At 38.2% G+C, this 19,615-nt stretch overlaps 1 protein-coding gene across 1 annotated transcript in view; it reads left to right on the plus strand.

Moving 5' to 3' along the window:
* The window catches only part of SMIM14 (small integral membrane protein 14), a 57,384-nt gene that overhangs the window by 26,494 nt on the left and 11,275 nt on the right, over positions 1–19,615 (plus strand). Inside the window, exon 3 of the mRNA XM_020991414.2 lies at positions 10,470–10,518. Within this exon, the coding sequence (XP_020847073.1) occupies positions 10,470–10,518 (49 nt within the window). The remainder of the gene's footprint in view (positions 1–10,469; positions 10,519–19,615) is intronic.

The following is a 19,615-nucleotide window of genomic DNA, read 5'->3' on the forward strand; positions in this document are numbered from 1 at the left end:
CTCCCTTATTCATGAATTTGCTAACTAGTCTGCCCAGTTGATGTCAGTTGGTTGCCATAAGAAATACACTTCATTCTTGCATCACGAACAACATGATCACAGGGAACAAAGTTTCGAAGGGAGAAAGTTTCTTAAAACAACCTTCTTTCTGGATAGAAAGCAAAGGCCGAATCTTTTTGAGAAACCTTTTTTCCCTAACAGATGATGCTTTTTCATCTATAGCATGTTAGGGATCATAATGATAATTCATATTTATGTATTTCTTTAAGGTTTACAAAATCCTTTCCCCAAGTAGCACTGTGAGGTAAAAGTAGTGCAAATGTCATACCTCTTTGAATCTGTTCGTTAAAGATGTTTCTGTCTTATTTCCCTACTAGATGGTTAAATGCTGAGTGCAGAGAGATTGTTTATTATCTCAACTTTGTATCTACCCTGCTTCTTTGCACAATGTTCTTAAATACACAGTAGGTGCTTAATAAATGTTTCTTTAATGAATACAACTAAAAAGTGGAACTTTATTCAGTAGGTAGCAATGAGCCAATGAAGGTTTTTAAGAAGAAATATAACATGATTAGACCTCTAACTGGTATGACTGATCTGTAGGAAGGACTAGAGGGGAAGAGACTGGAAAGGGGAGACTAGAAACTGTTAGAATAGTCCTTGAGAAGGAAGGGGAGTTATTTAATTATGCTTTTCCCAACCTCTTAAAACTTGCATCAAGGTTTCACCTTATAGAATGGGGTTCCATTTGATCTTAACAGCTTCCTTTTGGGATCCACTTACAGTAAATTATTGTCAGTTTTTGTGTTAGAAGTTATTGTTGGAGTCAATACACACATATTTTTAAGTGCCTCCTGTGTGCCAGGCACTGTGCTAAGCACTGGGGATGCAAAAAAATGACATGACAGCCCCTACCCTCAAGGAGCTCACAATTTAATGGCATATAACATATTAAAAGAAGAGAAGGGGAGAAGGCACCTAGAGAAGGGACATGATGAAGTCCTACAGCTGGGGTGGGGAATGATGAGATGAATGCCCTGGGTGCTCTTCTTAAATATCTGGGAGGGACTCTCTGATCTCTACCCTCTCCAGTCACATGGAAGAAGGGACCCCAGAGGCAGTGGGTAATGAAGAGGTGTGAGTTTGAATTGATGTCATCTTGTAGAAAGATGAGATTCTGGAGCTCAAAAAGTCTAGGGTAGGGAACAATGAAAAGGAGCATGATAGTATAAAAATTCTATTTTGGGAAAAGGAGCATGATAGTATAAAAATGCTATTTTGGGAAAATTAAAATAATAATATGATAGTTAACAAATGTAGCATTTATATAACACTTTAAGGTTTGCATAATGCAGTAGCAGGAAGCAGTGCAGCAAGGATTCCCCTCCTGTAGAAAACATACCAGACCAAATCCTGATGGGGGAATCCAAAGGAAAAAATCACAGTGAGTCTTTTTTCCACCCTCAGTCAATAGAGGAAGACAGAGAGGTCTATGAATTCATGGGACAGGGAGCTGGAGCAAACTAGTGCCCAGATCCATCCTGAGGCACGTCCAGGCTTATATCAGGGCACCACAACAGGGACGGAGATGAACTGGCAGCTTTGTTCCCACTACTCAGTTCCAGGCCATAGATCCAGAGTAGACTGACTAGGGGATTTGTGTCTACCTTCCCAACCCCATGGTGGTCTCAGGCCCTACATCCAGTCTGGAGCCTACAGAGGAATAAATGGGGCAGGAATCTGTATCAGATTCCTGAACCACAAGAGCTTCCCAGTTGGTTGACAGTGGCCAAGTGTACCATCAGTCTACTGTTGCTCAGTCCCAAAACCAGGTCAGGAACTTGCAGAACTTAGACCAGGGGTGCCACAGTTAGATTTTGCTCTGGATCACATCACATTGGAAGTGATAGAAATTCTCAGGTCTGGAGCCTGAGCTGTCCCTGAGAGTCTAAAATAACATAACACTCATTATATCAAGAAAATAGCAATGGGGAGGGGGGAGTGGAGCTAGGTGGCGCAGTGGATAAAGCTCTGTCCTTGGAATCAGGAGGACCTGAGTTCAGATCCGACACTTACTAGCTATGTGACCTTGGGCAAGTCACTTAACCCTGATTGCCTCACTTAAAAAAAAAAAGAAAGAAAGAAAAAGAAAAAGAAATAGCAATGGGACCAGCCCAGACCTTCCCTACAGAAGTGCAAAGAGCCTGACCGTAACATAAAGTTTCCAGGCAGAAAGTTAGCAAAACAAACAAAAAACAAGAAAAGAACATCATCATAAAAAGCTATTGTGGTGACTCTCAAAATCTATAAGCAAAGCCTCAAAGAAAAATACAGCTTGAACACGAATTTAACTAGATTTCCTGAAAGAGATAAAGCAAAAATTAAAAAAAAAAAGTTAAAAATGTTTTTGTCAATGAAATGAGCATGCTATAGGAAAAACATGGGAAAGAAATTATAGAAGAAAGAACCAGGAAAGTAATTGACAGCCTGGCACAAGAGGTATGAAACCCAACCAGCATGTTCCTTAAAAATTAGAATGGACCAAAAGAAGCCAATGACTGCATGAGAAAACAAGAAGTATTTTTTTTTTAAATCCAAAGACTAAAAAAATAGGAGAAAATGTAAAGTGTCTCATAACAAAAATAGCTAATTGATCTGGAAAATAAATCAAGAAGAACATACTTAAGACTCATTAGACTGTCTCAACACTATGATCACACAAAAGCCTAGACATCGTATTTGTTGTTTGTTGGTTATGTTCATCGAAGAAAACTTATGATGTCACGGCGGGTGATGTCTTGACTCACTCTTGAATCACGAAATGTCGTCAGCCTCACTCTCTCTTCCAGAGTCGTCAGAGTCCAGTGTCAAGAAAGAAGAAATCATAAAAGAAAACTGTACAGATCTCATAGAACCAGAGAGCAAAGTGGAAGTAGAAGGAATCAACTGGTCACCTCCTGAAAGAAACCCCAAAATGAACACTCCCAGGAAAGAGCTTCCAGGTCAAAGACAAAATACTGTAAGGAGCCAGGAATATTTCATATATTGAGGAGCCACAGTCAAGATCACACATTCAAAAGGAGCAGAGAGCTTGGACTATGGTGTTCCTGAAAACAAAAGATGTGATAGGCCTACAGCCAAATGAAGTAGTGGGAAGAAAAGTGGACCTTTACTGAAATAGAGGACTTCCAAGCATTCCTGATGAAAGGAACAGAGCTGCGTAGAAACTTTGACAGTCGAACACAGGAGTTAAGAGAAACATAAAAAGGTAAACACATGAACAGACAGTGATGAAGGACTAAACAAGGATAGACTGCTTATATTCTAATATAGGGAGATATGTGTCTCCTGTCATCAAGGGATGATCAAGAGGTCATCAGAACAGAAGGCCTAGGGGCTGGTTTTGTGATGTCTTGATATTAAAAGATAAATAGAAAAGAAGGGAAAGAGAAATACACTGAGAAGTGGGGAGAAGGTTAAGGAAAATTATATCATACTGGTGCCAACAAGGAAGAGGGGATTAAAGGAGCCGCTGTTAAAAGTGCGCTAAGATTTTTGAGACGCTCTGTATGTTCTCATTGGATCCTTCCCAAAACCATGTGAGATGGGTTATCATTATCTCCTCTTTACAGATTAGTTAACTGAGGGTGAAAGCCTAGAGTCACATAGCTGTTAAGTGTCAGAGCCAGTAATCATACTCGGCTCTTCCTTATTCCAACGTTTGTACCCACTGTTGCCATCTGGTGGCCTCAAAGTTAGGGTGAACTAGAGGCAAGGAAGCTGGATAAGGAGCCATTTCAATAATTTAGGTATCAGGGATATTGGGAGCTGGGCCTAGTGGGAATGAGTCAGTGAGAATGAAGGATTTTTTAAAAGTTGTTTGAATTACTCTATACTGGCAGGTCATTGTGAGAGCTGAAAATAAAAGTAGAGGAATGGGGGCAGCTAGGTGGCACAGTGGATAGAGCTCCAGCCTTGGAATCAGGAGGACCTGAGTTCAAATGCGGCCTCAGACACTTGCCACTCACTAGCTGTGTGACCCTGGGCAAGTCACTTCACCCCGATTGCCTCACCAAAAAGAAAAAAAAAAGTAGAGGAATACCAAATGTTTGCTTTCTTAGTAATGAAAATAAATGGAGACTTGACAGAGTTTAAGAGAAATATTCCTCCTAGCTTCTGGGATACTTACAGGAAACATTTAGATTCACACCTTTTTGAATGGCAGTTACTCCTCAATAGACATTTATGAATATACGTTCTGAGTACCAAAGCCCTGTGCTAATCCTGGTGAAACAACAAAAAGCAACAAATGGTCTCTGTCCTCATGGAGTTCCTAGCTTAATGGCAAACTTCAACAGTTTTCTTCCAACTTTAAAAAATCTAAAAATTGAGAAATTTGATCCATTCTTGTCCTGTTATAAAGCCGCTTTACTTTCAGGGGCAATTTGAGCTTGTAGTAAGCCACGGATAAACATCACTCAGAAAATAGAGCTGCTTCTTAACTTTGTATCTTTGTAGTCAGTGAAATCTCAGAGCCCTGTGAATAATAATAGTACTAGTGGTATTATCCTAATTTTACAAACAACAGAAACTGAAACTCAAAGAAGTTAAAATGAAGTCCTTCGTTATACCCTTAAATAAATACTGATGGTGGAATTCATACTTGAGTCATTTCTCTGCTGACTCTTAAGACCAAGATGTCTTTATCCTTTATACATGCTACCCCTAAAGAACCAGGATTGTTGTTTTGGTAGAGAGCCAAAGATTCTTTGACATTTCGAAACCGTGCCTTTTAGACTCCAAAGTTTTTATCTGTAGCATTGTTTTGTGAGTAAATACTGAAAATATCTACAATTCTTTTTTCCCCCTTAACTGATGAATGTATTTTTTCCTTAAATATTTCCCAGTTACATGTAAAAAATTTTTAACATTCATTTTTTAAAATTTTGAGTTTCCAATTTTCCTCCTCCCTCCAGTCCCTCTCCCCTTTAAGAAGGCAAGCAACATGACATTGATGATACATGTGAAGTCATGTAAAACGTATTTCCATATTAGCTGTGTTGAAAACCCACAAAACCCAAGAAAAAATAAAGTTAAAAAAGTATGCTTCAGTCTGAGCTCAAGAGTTCATCAGTTCTCTCCCTGGAAGTGGATATTCTTTTTCATCATAAGTCCTTTGGAATCATCTTGGATCATTCTTTGTCAGAGTAGCAAAGCCATTCACAATTGACCAGTGTAAAATATTGCTATTACTGTGTGCATTGTTCTCCTGGTTCTGCTCACTTCACTTTACGTGAGTTCATATAAGTCTTTCCAGGCTTTTCCAAAACTATCCAGCACAATAGTATTCCATTGCAATCATATACAACAACTTGTTCAGCCATTCCCTAATTTATGGGCACTCAATTTAAAATTCTTTGCCACCACAAAAAGAGCTGCTATAAATATTTCAGTACATGTGGATCCTTTTCCTATTTGTATAATCTCTTTGGGATACAGACCTAGAAATGGTATTGCTGGGTCAAAGGGTATGCACAGTTTTATAGCCTTTTGGGCATAGTTACAAATTGCTCTCCAGAATGGTTGGACCAGTTCACAGCTCCACCAACAGTGCATTAGTTTCCCAATTTTCCCACACTTTCTCCAACATTTATAATTTTCCTTTTCTGTCATGTTAACCAATCTGATAGGTATGAGGTGGTACCTCAGAGTTGTTTGATTTGCATTTCTCTAATCAATAGTGATTTAGAACATTTTTTCATATGACTATAGCTTTAATTTCTTCGTCTGAAAACTGCCTATTCGTATCCTTTGACCATTTATCAATTGGGGAATGACTTGTATTCTTATTAATTCGACTCAGTTCTTTATGTATTTTAGAAATGAGACCTTTATCAGAAACACTGGCTGTAAAAATTGTTTCCCCGCTTTCTGCTTCCCTTCTAATCTTGGTTACATTGGTGCTGTTTGTGGAGTATAAGTTCTTTGAGGGCAAGCACTGTTTGTTTTTGTATTTGTAGGGATACATTTGAAAGCCAATTATAGTACTGCCATGCCAAACAACAATTACCAATGTCAGGAATATCTTGATATCATTTATAAATGGGGCAGGTGAGCAGTTTACAATCACTAGTAAGTATCTGAACACTGTATTGTCTTCCTTGTGCATATATCTACCTTTCAGCATTCTCAACTGTAATATATCTTAAAACTGCATATGGAGGTGGTTCTTAGTAAAATTTAGCATATTTAGGTATTTGATGAGCATAAGTAAATAGAGCTTAGTGTTGTAATGAAATTCACAGGCTAATTGGATAGCCAGTCATAGGCATAATCATTGTTGGGTGCAGGATAATTGCGGATAAATAATAAGTAGTTTACCTAAATGTCTATAATTAGTATCACTTTCATTCATCCAAACCAAATTCATGGCATTCCCCCCCCATTGTTCCTTCAGTTCTATATTACCTTTAACTCCCGTGGAACAAGGTTAACTCTGATTCGACAGCTATTTGGCTCAGTGCCTAGATAGAGCACAGACTCAGATCTAGAAGACCACTTCAAATCCAGCCTCAGATAGCAACTAACTAGGTGACCCTGAGCAAGTCACTTAGCCTTTCTCTGCTTCAATTTTCTCATCTGCAAAATGGGGATAATAATAGCACCTACCTCCCAAGGTGGTTGTGAGGATGAAATGAGATAGTATTTGTAAAGTACCTTGCAAATGCACTATATAGATTGTGTGTATGTGTGTGTGTGTGTGTGTGTGTGTGTGTGTGTGTGTGTGTACTATTTATTTGTTTATTTAGCATACATATTAACCAATCAGCAGATGAAGGTCCTGGATCCTGTCCCGCAGAAACTAGGGTTTCCTTCTTCATCTATGACATAAACCTAAGGTTCTCTGTGACCTTTCCTTGCCATCTTTGAATCTGAGGGGTATTAGAGTAGCAGGTCAAGGGGCTGTTTGGCCTTGGCTGTCATAGGTACTCTGGAGGGTTCTAGATAGAGAAAATCTTGAGTCAGACTTTCACTGAAGAGGGGGTGGTTTGGGTGGCAGCCGGTCCTCTGTCTATGCCCCTGCCATAGAGATATGATAACACAAGACTGACCCAGCGTGCACGTGGTGACACTTGATGAGGAAGGAAGAGGACACAGTGAGAGCGGACTTGGAACCATTCATGTCTAGGGGTTTTGTCGCTCAGTGAGAGGAAGCGGAACAGAGAGACAGGGCTAGACTTGTTTGTGCTTAGGGGGAAGGAAGAAAAGGGACTAACGAAGAGGTCAGAGGAGGCATGGGTCATGCACAGCCAGGATCGGGGATTGCACCTAGAAGAAATCAGTAATGAAGGAATATGTGGATCTTTTTAAAAAATAGACCTCTGCAGCATCTTTAGCTTTTCATGAAGTCATAAGTTATTTTTATTTGATTCAACAATTGTGTGTGGAGTACCTGCTCCACCCCATGCCCAGTGCTATGGATTCAGACAGAAACAAAACTGTTTCAGCTCCAAAGGAGCTTACATCTGTAGCCCTCATTGGGCAGTCTCTATAGATCTGGAAGTGGAAGAGACCTTCGGACCATACACTGGAACATAGCCCATTCACCCCCTTTCATTTTACAGAGGAGGAAACAAGGTCAAATTCACACAAGGTAGGGAGAAACAGAGCCAAGATCTGAACCCAGCAGAGCAAGAAACACATACAAGCTGATGTCTGTATAGTACTTAAAGAATTACAAAATGCTTTATATACCTAATTTCGTTGATCCAGATAATGTAATGTTACAGGTATATCAGATATATGAGTAAATTGAGACCTAGAATAAGCTATATATTTGGGAAACTGAGGTGATATAAAAACAAGATATGAATAGAAATTTATTTTCTAGAAGAAGTTCCATGATTTGCCTTTGGCAACTATTTAATATTGGAGATGGGATTTGACTTGCAGTTTTTCATTACACTATACTTCCTCTCTCACAAGATTATAGCCATAAATCCAGAGATCAGTTAATCGTCAAGTTCTTACTAAAAACATCTGTCCTAGGGCCCTGCACTGTGCTAGGCAATCGAGATACAAATACAAAGAATGAAACAATCACTGCATTCAAAAAGTTTACATTTTAATGGAGAAGAAACAAAGTACACGTTAAAAACATACAGCACAACATAAAGTTAATAAATGGAAATACATACAAAGTAGTTCAGTACAGTTCATTTGAGAGAGAAGGCATTAGCTGTTGTAGGAATTAGGAAAGGCTTCTTGCAGAAAATGAATTTTTAACTTCATCTTTTTTTATTAATTTTTTTTCATTAATAAGCATTTTTTTTCTTTTTTACATTTCCTCCCTCGCTGCAGGGGGGAAAAAAGAAAGAAAAAATTCTTGCATTGGCCATTTCCAAAAAATGTGTTTAAGCAGCCCTTGTTATTTATTATGGCACAGTAGTATTCCATTACATGCATGCACCAGAATTTGTTCAGCTATTCCCTAGTTGATGGGTACCTTCTTCATGTCTACTTCTTTACTCCTACAAAAAAAAAAAGCCGAAGTAAATGTTTTTATATACGTTTTGTTTTCCTCTTTCTTTGCTTTTTGAAGTATGGGCCTAATAGTAGAGTGGTTTGTGGTGGTTACAATTTTGTAACTTAGGGAGGGCATAGTTCCAAATTTCTTTCCAGAATGTTTGGACCAATTTGCAGGGCCCCCAACATTGTGTGGGTATACCTGTTTCTCACAGCCCCCTGCAACAATTGTTATTTTCTCTTTGTAATCTTTGACAATCTAGTGGGTGTGATATGGAACCTCAAAGTTGCCTTAGTTAAACATTTCTCTAATTAGTGATTTGGAGTATTTTTTTTAATGTTTGTTGATGGTTTAGATTTCTTTCTTTCAAAACCTGCCTATTCCTATCCTTTAACCTTTTATGTACTGGGGAATCATTTTTCTTATGTATTTGATTAAATTTTTTGTGTAGCCTTTGTAAAGATTTGATATCCTTATCCCAACCCACATGCACACTTACCAGGTCTTCAAGAGTTAGGCTGGCTGCATGTGCCCTCTCAATATTCTAAGGATACCCTTGAGGGGCTGGAGATATTTTTTTCTAATATCAGTTCCCATTCCAGTGTGTTCTCCTCGGTAGTAACCTTCAGTGATTAGAATCCTAGTTTCATAGCCAGTTAACATCACTTAGCTTTTACGAAGTCATATTTATTGCAAAGATTGAGCAAGAACAGCAGTTACAAAGCATTTCCCTCTGAACCAAGTAAGTCATACTCTCCCATCTATCTCTTCAGTCCCTAGGAAGGAATGGTTTTATATTTAAAACATTTGCTACAAAGCATTGACCCCACCAAGTTCACTTACAAATATGTCATAGCTGATAGATGAGTCCTTGTTTCTGCTCCCATTGTCCTGGGTTATGTAGATTACTCATCAGGGCCTGGCTGGATCCTGAAATCCTAGCATGTAATTCAGCTCTCATTCTGTTGGCACTCGCTATTTTGACCTTTCAGAGGTCACAAGGTTTTACTCATCTCCAGTATTTCTAAACCACAAAGCAGGAAGAATTGGCAGAACACAGACAGAAGCAACACCAGGGCCATGTGCTCACAGACCACTTGGCAGTGGTCCTGGTAGGGTAATAAAGGCCTAAAGGGTCATCTTTCCACACCAAAGGCTTACATCCTTGTCTTCTACACTGGAACATAGCCAAGTAAGCAAGAGGAAAAGACACAGCCGGCTGGCCATCTGTGTGTGTGCACATGCTCCAGATTGGAGAGTAGGGCCCTTCTGCTCATTATAAGTTGTCCGGCCTTTCCAGAAGTTGGCTTTTTAGTTTCTTCCACATGGTCCAGCACCAAGCAGAACACACAGCACATACTTTGGGGATGAGCTCCATTGGCTAAGCCAATGGCCATTAAAGATTTTTTCTCTTTGGTCAAAAGACTTTTGGGATTTGGGGAGAAGGAAGGAAAAGAGGCAGTGGAAAATATCAAAGAGTTTTGAGATGAGAAAGTGAGATACACATTGTGTTTGTAATGTAATTCATACTGCATTTATGTAACTGTTTTGGGTTTATTAAGTGTTTTACTCACAATAGCCCTGAGAGGGCAGTATAAGTACAGCACTTTCTTTTTATAGGCGACTAAGCAGGCTGGGAGGGGTGCCATGACTTACCCACATCCACAACAAAGCACTCAACTCCCAGACTGTATTGTTTGTCATCATAAAAGAATAAATTTGGGGGAATAAAATGGTTAGCATATTACTTAATGGGGTCCCGGTGGTTTATACTTAATAATACAAGTAAAGGTGACTGAAAAAATACCATAACGAAATTTTCTGTAGGCCAAACTGGGTAGCCCACATGAGTGGGTGGAAAAAACATTTTGTCCCTCATAGAATATCCACAGACATTTTTAAACTCTGTGACTAACGTGCCTTTCCTCCTTGTTCATTTCAGTTGAGACAGTCCCAGTCCTACTGCACAGACACAGAATGCCTTCAGGAATGTGAGTAATTGTGGTTCTGGTAGTGGTGGTATGGGAGGGGAGGGAGGTATGAGAGGGGTAAGAGGTTAGACAACAGTGGAAAACCTCAATGATTGGAGAGAGAAAAATAATTTCTTTTTTATTATTATTATTTTTTTTATTTTTAGGCAGTTGGGGTTAAGTGACTTGCCCAGGGTCACACAGCTATTAAGTGTCATGTGTTTTTGGTCTGAGGCTGGATTTGAACTCAGGTCCTCCTGACTTCAGGGTCGGTGCTCTATCCACTGTGCCACCTAGCTGCCCCTGGAAAAAATAATTTCTAATACTTCCTCCTTGTGCTAAGGCTGTTTTGGGGAAGTAGAATTTCAATTTGACAGGTCATTTAATGAGAACAGTAGAGACCAGCAAGAGCAAACAGATCCCTGGGTAGACTTAGTGTCAAATGATATCTCTTCAAATGGAGCATGAAAAAAGCCTGATCTAATACTGGCCTTGAACATTATTGTTTTTCCCCAACATGGGCTTTATAAGAAAGTTCTTCTGTATTAAATCTGGAATCATGGCATTTGTCTGAACATCTTTATCACCTTTTGTCTATATATATGAAATTAGAACCATGAAGAAAGAGCAAGTATCAGCTGCCCTTCAGAATGGGCTTGAATGTGTTAGACTTCATAGGCAACTGTAGTGTGATGGAGAGAGCCCAGAGTTTGAAGTCAGAAGACTGACTCACTGACTTAGGGCACCTGGTCACTTAACTCCCTTGAACCTTAGTTTCCTGCGCTGTAAGATGTAGAGAATAATTATTGTGCTTTCTATCTCTCTAGATTGTTAGGATCAAATGAGATCATGTGCCAATTTAAAGTTCACAGAGTGTTATAAAAACACTGCCTACTTTTATGGAAAAAGCATCATGCTTACATTGCTACAAGTCTACAAAGATGCAAGAATATAGTTGTATGATAATACCATTATTATTTCAGTAGTAAGATAATTGTGAAAGATGACAGAATGTTAGTGTTCGAAAGCACAATGCAGATTATACAAAACTACATTCAGTCACTTGTTTTACCAGGACCTTTCTTTGTGTCAAGCTTGTAATTCAGAACATCAAAAGTCCATAGGTCATATCAAGATAACTTGTTTTTTCAGTGACCTGTGTTCCTTTTTCTTTTCCTTCATCACGGAATCACAAGTGATGTCTGCTTTTGTCCACTGCAGGGACTGGGAAGAACATGGCTTTTCTTTCTGCAGGTGTGAGTTCTAGTCCTAGTCCCAGCAGAAGGACTCCCCTGACACTCTTTAGCCTCAGTTTCTTTGTTGGGGTTTAGTTTCTTCTTGTGAAAACCCCAGTAATGATTCTTGTGCTACCTATCTACCACACTGGTGGTTGTGAGGGAGGCTCTGTGTATATAATTGTAGAGGAGTGGTGCTTGCATGGAACCCAGCCAACTGCTTCCCTAGCCACAAGTGCTAAAGACCTCTAGTGAGGTCTCTTTAGCGATGAGCGAGAAGCGGGGAGGGTTGGAGTTAGAGAGAAAAGAAGCCACTGAGCTCTTTCTGTCTCTCCTCACTGCCCCCAGAGTTCCTGACCCAGGGAAAGAAGACCTCTCTCCTCTTCCAGGAATGTCTTTAGTGCTTCTGGCTCCACCCTCCTTGATGGCACACTGGGCTTATAAGCTTCCATGGATCTCCTATCAGTAATCACAGAATCTGTGCTGGAAGGGCCCTCAGAGCCCCTCTAGTCCGACTGGTATCTGAACAAGAACTCCCACTTGACAGTCAGGTCTCCTTGGCAGGAAGAGACCTCCAGGAACAAAGAACCCACAACCTCCTCAGCCAGCCCTTTTTTTTTTCTCATGCAGCTGTAATTGTTAGGAAGTTCATTGTTGGTTTTGTTTTATAGTAAACTGTCAGAGACCTGCATATTTATCTTAGGTAGATTTCCTATGTCATCTTCTCTGTGAGAAGGAGTAGTGGGGTTTGTTAGAACAAGCTAGCACTGGCAGGTAGCAATGTAGAGCTTTGTAGCTGAATAATATTTGTGTGGGCTTACAAATAAGAAATTTTAAAACTGTAGGACTTGAGTGTATATTCACTTGATAGTCCTCCAAGTACTCCAGCTAGTATTTTTCTTATATTTGGAGCCCACCCTAACAATAGGGATATGTGCAGAAAAGGGTTTTAAGGTAAATTGGGCTCAGATTTTTATTTTTTGTCTGTAACTATGATGTTTAAAAAAGTTTGAGAGACATAGTTTCTGGGTAATTTAATTATTTTATTAATAAGGCCATCAGGTTATTAATAAAAAGATGGTCATTTGGCCTGCTCTCTTAGACCAAGGACAATCAGTCTGGTGGAGTGGACTTACACTTTATATACCCTTCAAAACAGTAGGTGGTTCGTCAAACAGCGATCAGATCTAATTGGTTAATGTGATTGGAGGTGGGCTATATTAAAATGACGGTTTCAATATCTCTTGGATAGGAAAAGTATCTCTATATCAGCCAGACTACCCATAGTTTTAAGCTATCAGTTCAAAGAAAGTATACCCCACCCAAGCCTGAACAGAACACAGTAGTTTCCACCAGGTTGAGGTCTTGAACAAGATCTAGGAGAGTTAATACAATCTCATTAATAATGTCCTGAAGAAAAACTGAACTTTTAAAGAACTTTAGAAGAAGGGGAAAGCTCTGAATCTCCCCCAAATTACTGGTTATTAATAATCATTTTTAAAAAAAATTATTTCCTTTTAGGAACATCCTAATATGATAACTAAGCCAAAAATGAAATTGTTTCCTAATTCCTAAAACTAGATTATGCTTTTCAGATTGTCCAAATACTCATGTATAAGAGCAGACGAATAATCCTAAGGATGGATTAAAGGTGGAGAAGCAGAAATGAGAATAGTGACATAGTACTTCAATGATGCAAGCCATTTACTGTAGTCTGAGCATTATCTGTAATGGGAATAAACTCAAAGCATTTCCAGTTAGATCAGGGTAAAGCAAGGATTTGGTTCATTATCGCCAGTATTATTCGAGAAATGCTAGCTACAGCAATAAGAAAAGAAAAAATTGATGGAATAAGAACAGGTGGTAAGAAAAAATACCACTTGTTGCAGATGATATATGGTATACTTAGAGAATCAACTAAAAAACTAGTAATAATTAACAACTTCAGCAAAGTTGCAGGATATGAAATAAACCCACATAAATCATTAGCTTTTCTAAATAGTAGCAATAAAACTCAGCAGGAAGAGATAGAGAAATTCCATTTAAAATAACTGCAGACAATATAAAATACTTGGGGATTTACCTGCCAACACACACACACAAGAATTATATGAACACATTTATAAAACATTTTCCACAAAATCAGATCTAAACAATTGGAGAAATAATAATTGCTCATGGGTAGGCCAAACCAATAAAATAAAAATGACAATTCCACCTAAATTAAATTACTCATTTAGTGCCATACCAATTAAACTACCAAAGATTATCTTTTAGAGCTAGAAAAAAATAACAAAATTTATCTGAAGAAACAAAAGGTCAAGAATATCAAGGGAGTCAATAAAAAAAATTAAGGCATCCTAACAGTACCAGATCTCAAACTATATTATGAAACAATAATCATCAGAACAACCTGGTACTGGATAGAAAATAGAACGGTTGATCAGTGAAATAGATTACAGAAGGAAATTACTACAGTAACCTGGTGTTTGACGAACCCAGAGATCCCAGCTATTAGGGCAAAAACTCACTATTTGACAAAAACTACTGGGAAAACTGGAAGTCTGGCAGAAATTAGGCATAAACCAATGTCTCACACCATATATCAAATGGCTATGTGATTTAGACATAAAGGGTGATGTAAGCAAATTAGGGAAATATAGAAAAAAATTTACCCGACAGACCTATGGATAAGGGAAGAGTTCATCACCAAACCAGAGATAGAGAGGATGATGGGGAGGTAAAATGAATGATTTTTTATTATATTAAATGAAAAAGGTTTTGTACAAAATTAGAAAGCAGAAAGAGGAACTGGGAAAATATTTTACGACAATGCTCTGATAAAAAGGCCTCATTTCTCAAATATATAGGGAACTGAGGCAAATTCACAAAAATAAGAGCCATTGCCCAAGGGATAAATAGTCAAATATGAACAAGCAGTTTTCAGAAGAAGAAATAAAAGCTATCAATAATCATATAAAAAATGTTCTAAATCGTTGTTGATTAGAGAAATGCAAATTAAAACACCACTGAGTTACCACCTCACACTTATCAGATTGGCTGCCGTGACAGGAAAGGAAAATGACAGATGCTAGAGGTAATGTGGAGAAACAGGGACATACTAAAGCACTGTTGGTGGAGTTGTGAACTAGTGTAACCTTCTGGAGAACAGTTGGGAAGTCTGCTCTAAAACTGTGCATACCCTTTGACCCAGAAATGCCACTACTAGGACTGTACCCAAAGAGATCAGAGGAAAAAAAAGGACTTATATGTACAAAACTATTGATAGCAGCTCTTTTTGTGGTGACCAAGAATTGGAAGTGGAGGGCATGCCCATCAATTGGGGAATGGCTGAACAAGTTGTGGTACGTGATTGTGGTGGAATACTGTTGTATTATTGAACTGACAAGCAGCATGCTTATGGGAAAACCTGGAGAGGCTTATGTGAACTACTGCAAAGTAAAATTAGCAGAACCAGGAGAAATTGCACACAGTTAACAGCAATACTGTATAATGATCAACTGTGAATGACTTAGCTCTTCTCAGCAATATATGATCCAAGAAAGTTCCAAAGGGCTTGCGCAAAATGCTATCTGCCTCCAGAGAAAGAAGTGACGGGGTGGGGTCTATGTGCAAATTGAAACATACTTTTAAAAATTTTCTTTTATTATTTTTGCAGTTGGGAAGAGGTTGGTCTGTGTTTTATTTTACAATAGGGCTAACATGGAAAATGCTTGCATTCTCAGGGAGGGGAAGGAAGGGAGAGAATATGGAAAATTTTTTCATGGCTACACACGTATAATCTTTATCAAATTGCTTGCATTCTCAGGGAGGGAGAAGGAAGGAGAGAATATGGAACTCAGAATTTTTTTAATTTTATTAATTTATTTTGATTTATCAACAATCACTTCCATGTGCTTTTGAGTTTAAAATTTTTCTCCCCCTTCCTCCCCACCACCCTCCCCAAGATGGCACACAATCTGATATAGGCTATACATTTACATTCCTATTAAACATATTTTCACATTAGTGAAGTTGTAAGTAAAAATTAAAACCAATAGGAGTAACCATCAGAAAGAGGAAACAAAACTCAACAGAAGAGAAAAGAAATGATAGCAATTCAACTTCCATAGTTCTTTCTTTGGATGTGGATAGCATTTTCTATCACGAGGCCTCTGGAGATGTCTTAGATGCCTTGTAATGCTGAGAAGGGTTACATTTATCAATATTAGTCATCACACAACGGCAGCTTTGTTTAAAAAAAGAAAGAAAGAAAAAAGAAAAAAAAAGAACAGCCTATAGGAGTAGCAGCAGCAAGAGGAAAAAAAAAAGAGGATTTTACACTTTGGCCTTTGTATCAGGCACTTAAATTGCTGGAGAGACATGCCATTCTGAACCGAAGGTGTGAAAAATGGGTTAAAAACATTATGAAATTAAGTCTAATAAATGGAATTTCAGCAGCAAAGTGGAGGCGTAGATTCAGCCTCTACCCATCCAAATACACTGAGACACATTTTCTAAAATGCCCAAGACAACAGCAGCAGCAGCAACGGCAGGAACTGTTCTGTAGTGTCTGTTTTCCTTATATGTTGTGTTGTTGACAGGAGTTTCTGTGTCAAACTGAGAAGTACAAAGTTTTCTTGGTTCTGCTTACTTCACTCAGCATCAGACCATACAAGTCTTTCCAGGTTTTTCTGAAGTCAACCTGTTCATCATTTTTTTTCAAAGGCAGTTGGGGTTAAGTGACTTGCCCAGGGTCACACAGCTAGTAAGTGTCGAGTGTTTGGTCTGAGGCCAGATTTGAACTCAGGTCCTCCTGCTGTTCATCATTTCTTATAGCACAATAGTATTCTATTACATTCATATACCACAACTTGCTCAGCCATTCCCCAATTGATGGGCATCCTCTCAATTTCCAATTCTTTGCCACCATAAAAAGAGCTGCTATGAATATTTTTGTACATGTGGGTCCTTTTCCCATTTATATGATCTCTTTGGGATATTAGTTCCAAATTGTTCTCCAAAATGGTTGGATCATTTCACAACTCCACCAACAATGCATTAGTGGAACTCAGAATTTTTTAAAAGAATGTTAAAGGTTTTTGTTTACATGTAATTGAGAAAAATAAAATAAAAATTAAATGTAAAAAAAGAAATGATAAAGGGCCTGGTTTCAAAAAACCTGGGAAGACTTATATGAATTGATGTAGGAGAACATTGTACACAATAATATCAGTTTTGTAATGATGTTCAACTGTTAAAAGACTTGGCTACTCTGATCAATTCAATGATCCGTGACATTTCTAGGGACTCATGATGAAAAACTTTTTCCACTTCCAGAGAGAGAACTGATGGACTCTTGGTTCAGATTGAAGCATTTTTTAGGGGGGTGGGGAAGGAGCAACATGGCTAATGTGGAAATGTTTTGCGTGACTTCATATGTATAATGGGTATGGTATTTCTTGCCTTCTCAATGTATGGGGGAAGAATTGAAAAGGGGGAAAGAATTTGGAACTGAATATAAAAATTTTTTTAAATTTAAAAATAAACTAAAGTGGTAATCTGAGAGTAATTTATTCATCATCAGTCTTATACTATGGGAGCAATGAGCATCATCTCATAGATATCTTTGGTTGTTGTAGGTGTTAATGCTCAAACCAGTTACACCAGTTGAAAAATAATCTTGTGTACTTGCTATGAGAAATAAGGATCTTTTTTTTTTTTTAAAGAAAATACATTTGTGGTATTGTGTGACCTTTTGAGCCAACAGCACCTGGGAACCAAATAAATCCCCATTCTTGTAGATGAAAAGTCTCTTAATCTAAATTACATAATGTGGTTGCTATTGTTGTTCTGTCATTTCGGTCAGGTCCGATTCTTTGTGACCCCCTTTAGGGTTTTCTTGGCAAAGATTTTGGAGTAGTTTGCCATTTCCTTCTCCAGCTCATTTTACAAATAAGGAACTGAGGCAGACAAGGTTAAGAGACTTGCCCAGGGTCACACAGCTAGTGTCAGATTTGAACTTACCAGTGTTCCTGACTCTAGGCCCAGCACTCTTATCAGCTATACCACTGAGCTGCCCAAATTACATAAAGACTGATCCTTCTAGTTGGAATCTCAGTGCAGCTTCATTGGCATTCTTTCTTTAGAATTAATTTTGATGTTTGACTACCGTCTTCATTTGCTTATTAGCTTCTCCTGATCCACAGGCTTAAGATGGAAAATTTAGAGCCCAGCAGTGGATAAAGCAAAATTTGGTTGAATTATAGCCTCAGTCTAGCCTCTGTTTTATTGCTTCCCTTCAGCTTCCTCTTATCTCTTCTCTTACAATTTCAAGTGTTATTTTTTAGTATATTTTGTTGTTTTTACATTTGTATTTGGTTTAAGTTAAGCCCCAGCCACTTATTAGGAATGTGCAATAGACAGGACTCATGATTAAGGGGAGAAGTTGAACTTAAGAACTCTGAAGACCCAGGTTCTTGTGGTTACAGTAATATTTAGATAAATGGATATCAGAAACTTTTAGGGTTCCATATTTAATGTGATAGCTTTGGTCAGTTTTGTTGCATCACAAGCTACAATGTGAAAAAGCCATGCTTGGAAAAATTCATGTGCTTGTTTATAGGCTCCAACTATATCTCATATGGCTGTTGTTGGGGAAGTTTTTTTGTAAGACTTGAAATGCTGTATAATGGGAGCTATACAGCTACTTGAATGTCTCTGTTTTGCATAAAATCTGTCAGCCTTTTTGGTGGTGGTTGACCATTTTCATTTTGCATAAATCTGATGACTTTTTCTCATTCCTTCTTAGATGATCTCTTGCATTTGATCCTGTTAAATGCAACCTTCTTGAAATTCTTTCCTTGGTAGCTTGGATACTGTAGTGCATTTGGTTCTTCTTTTACTTAATTCCAAGGCTTAGTCCTCAGACCTTCACATTATTAATACCAGTCTTTAGCCTTTATGTTGACGCTTCCCTATTGTGTTTGTAGCCCCCAAAAAAGTTCTAACCCCAAATTTCTAGCTTTGTTTAGGACATTAATTTGCAAAGAGAGCCTTTCCTATCCCTTTAATTAAGATATAGAGAAACAATTCCCATTATTCCCAACAAACCGAGTATCCTTCCCAACTCCCTCATTTCTGATGTCTTCACCACCATTCTTTGTTTTTTCAGGCCCAAAACCTTTGTCATTTTTAACGTCTCCCTCTTTTATCCCTTTTATGTCATTGTCCTGTTTGTTCCTTCTCTTGGCTTTGTCCTGTCCTTTGTATTACACCTACTACCTAACTAGTCTAGACCGTTATTATCTCACTACTAACTACATTCTACTCACCATTGTAAGATTAATCTTCTAAAATACTTTCAAAACCTACTCAGTTAAAAAAAAGAACTTATTCAAGATGGGGCCTGCCTTCATAAATTTATCTGACCCTCATCTCCCATTATTCTTGACTTTGAATCCCTATTCAATTTAGACCAATCTCCTTAATTAACTCCCTTATAGCACTTAGCTTAAGTAATAATAGCAACTCATATGTATTGAGTACACATTTTCTCATGTGATGATCACAACAGCAGTGTGAAATGATGTCATCCCTCTTTACATTTAAAGAAATTGAGGCTCAGAGAGATTAAGTAGCTAGCTCAGGGCCACATGTATAGTAAGGTCTGAGGTGGGGTTTAAGCCTCTTTAAGCTTCAGCACAATCCACTGTATAGCTAACCTTTTTTCAGAGTCATTCATAATAATAATTTTAATACAACCTTTATATTTTTTTTTCAACTTTTACATTTTAAAAAAGCTCTACAAAATTTAAATTTTTGGGGTTGTTAAATATTGGGAACTGTTGGGAAGGAAAGATTCATGTTAAGTTGAACATAGA

The sequence above is a fragment of the Phascolarctos cinereus genome, unplaced genomic scaffold, assembly GCF_003287225.1.
Source record: "Phascolarctos cinereus isolate Bilbo 61053 unplaced genomic scaffold, phaCin_HiC Scaffold_9;HRSCAF=440, whole genome shotgun sequence".
In the NCBI taxonomy this organism is placed as follows: Eukaryota; Metazoa; Chordata; class Mammalia; order Diprotodontia; family Phascolarctidae; genus Phascolarctos; species Phascolarctos cinereus.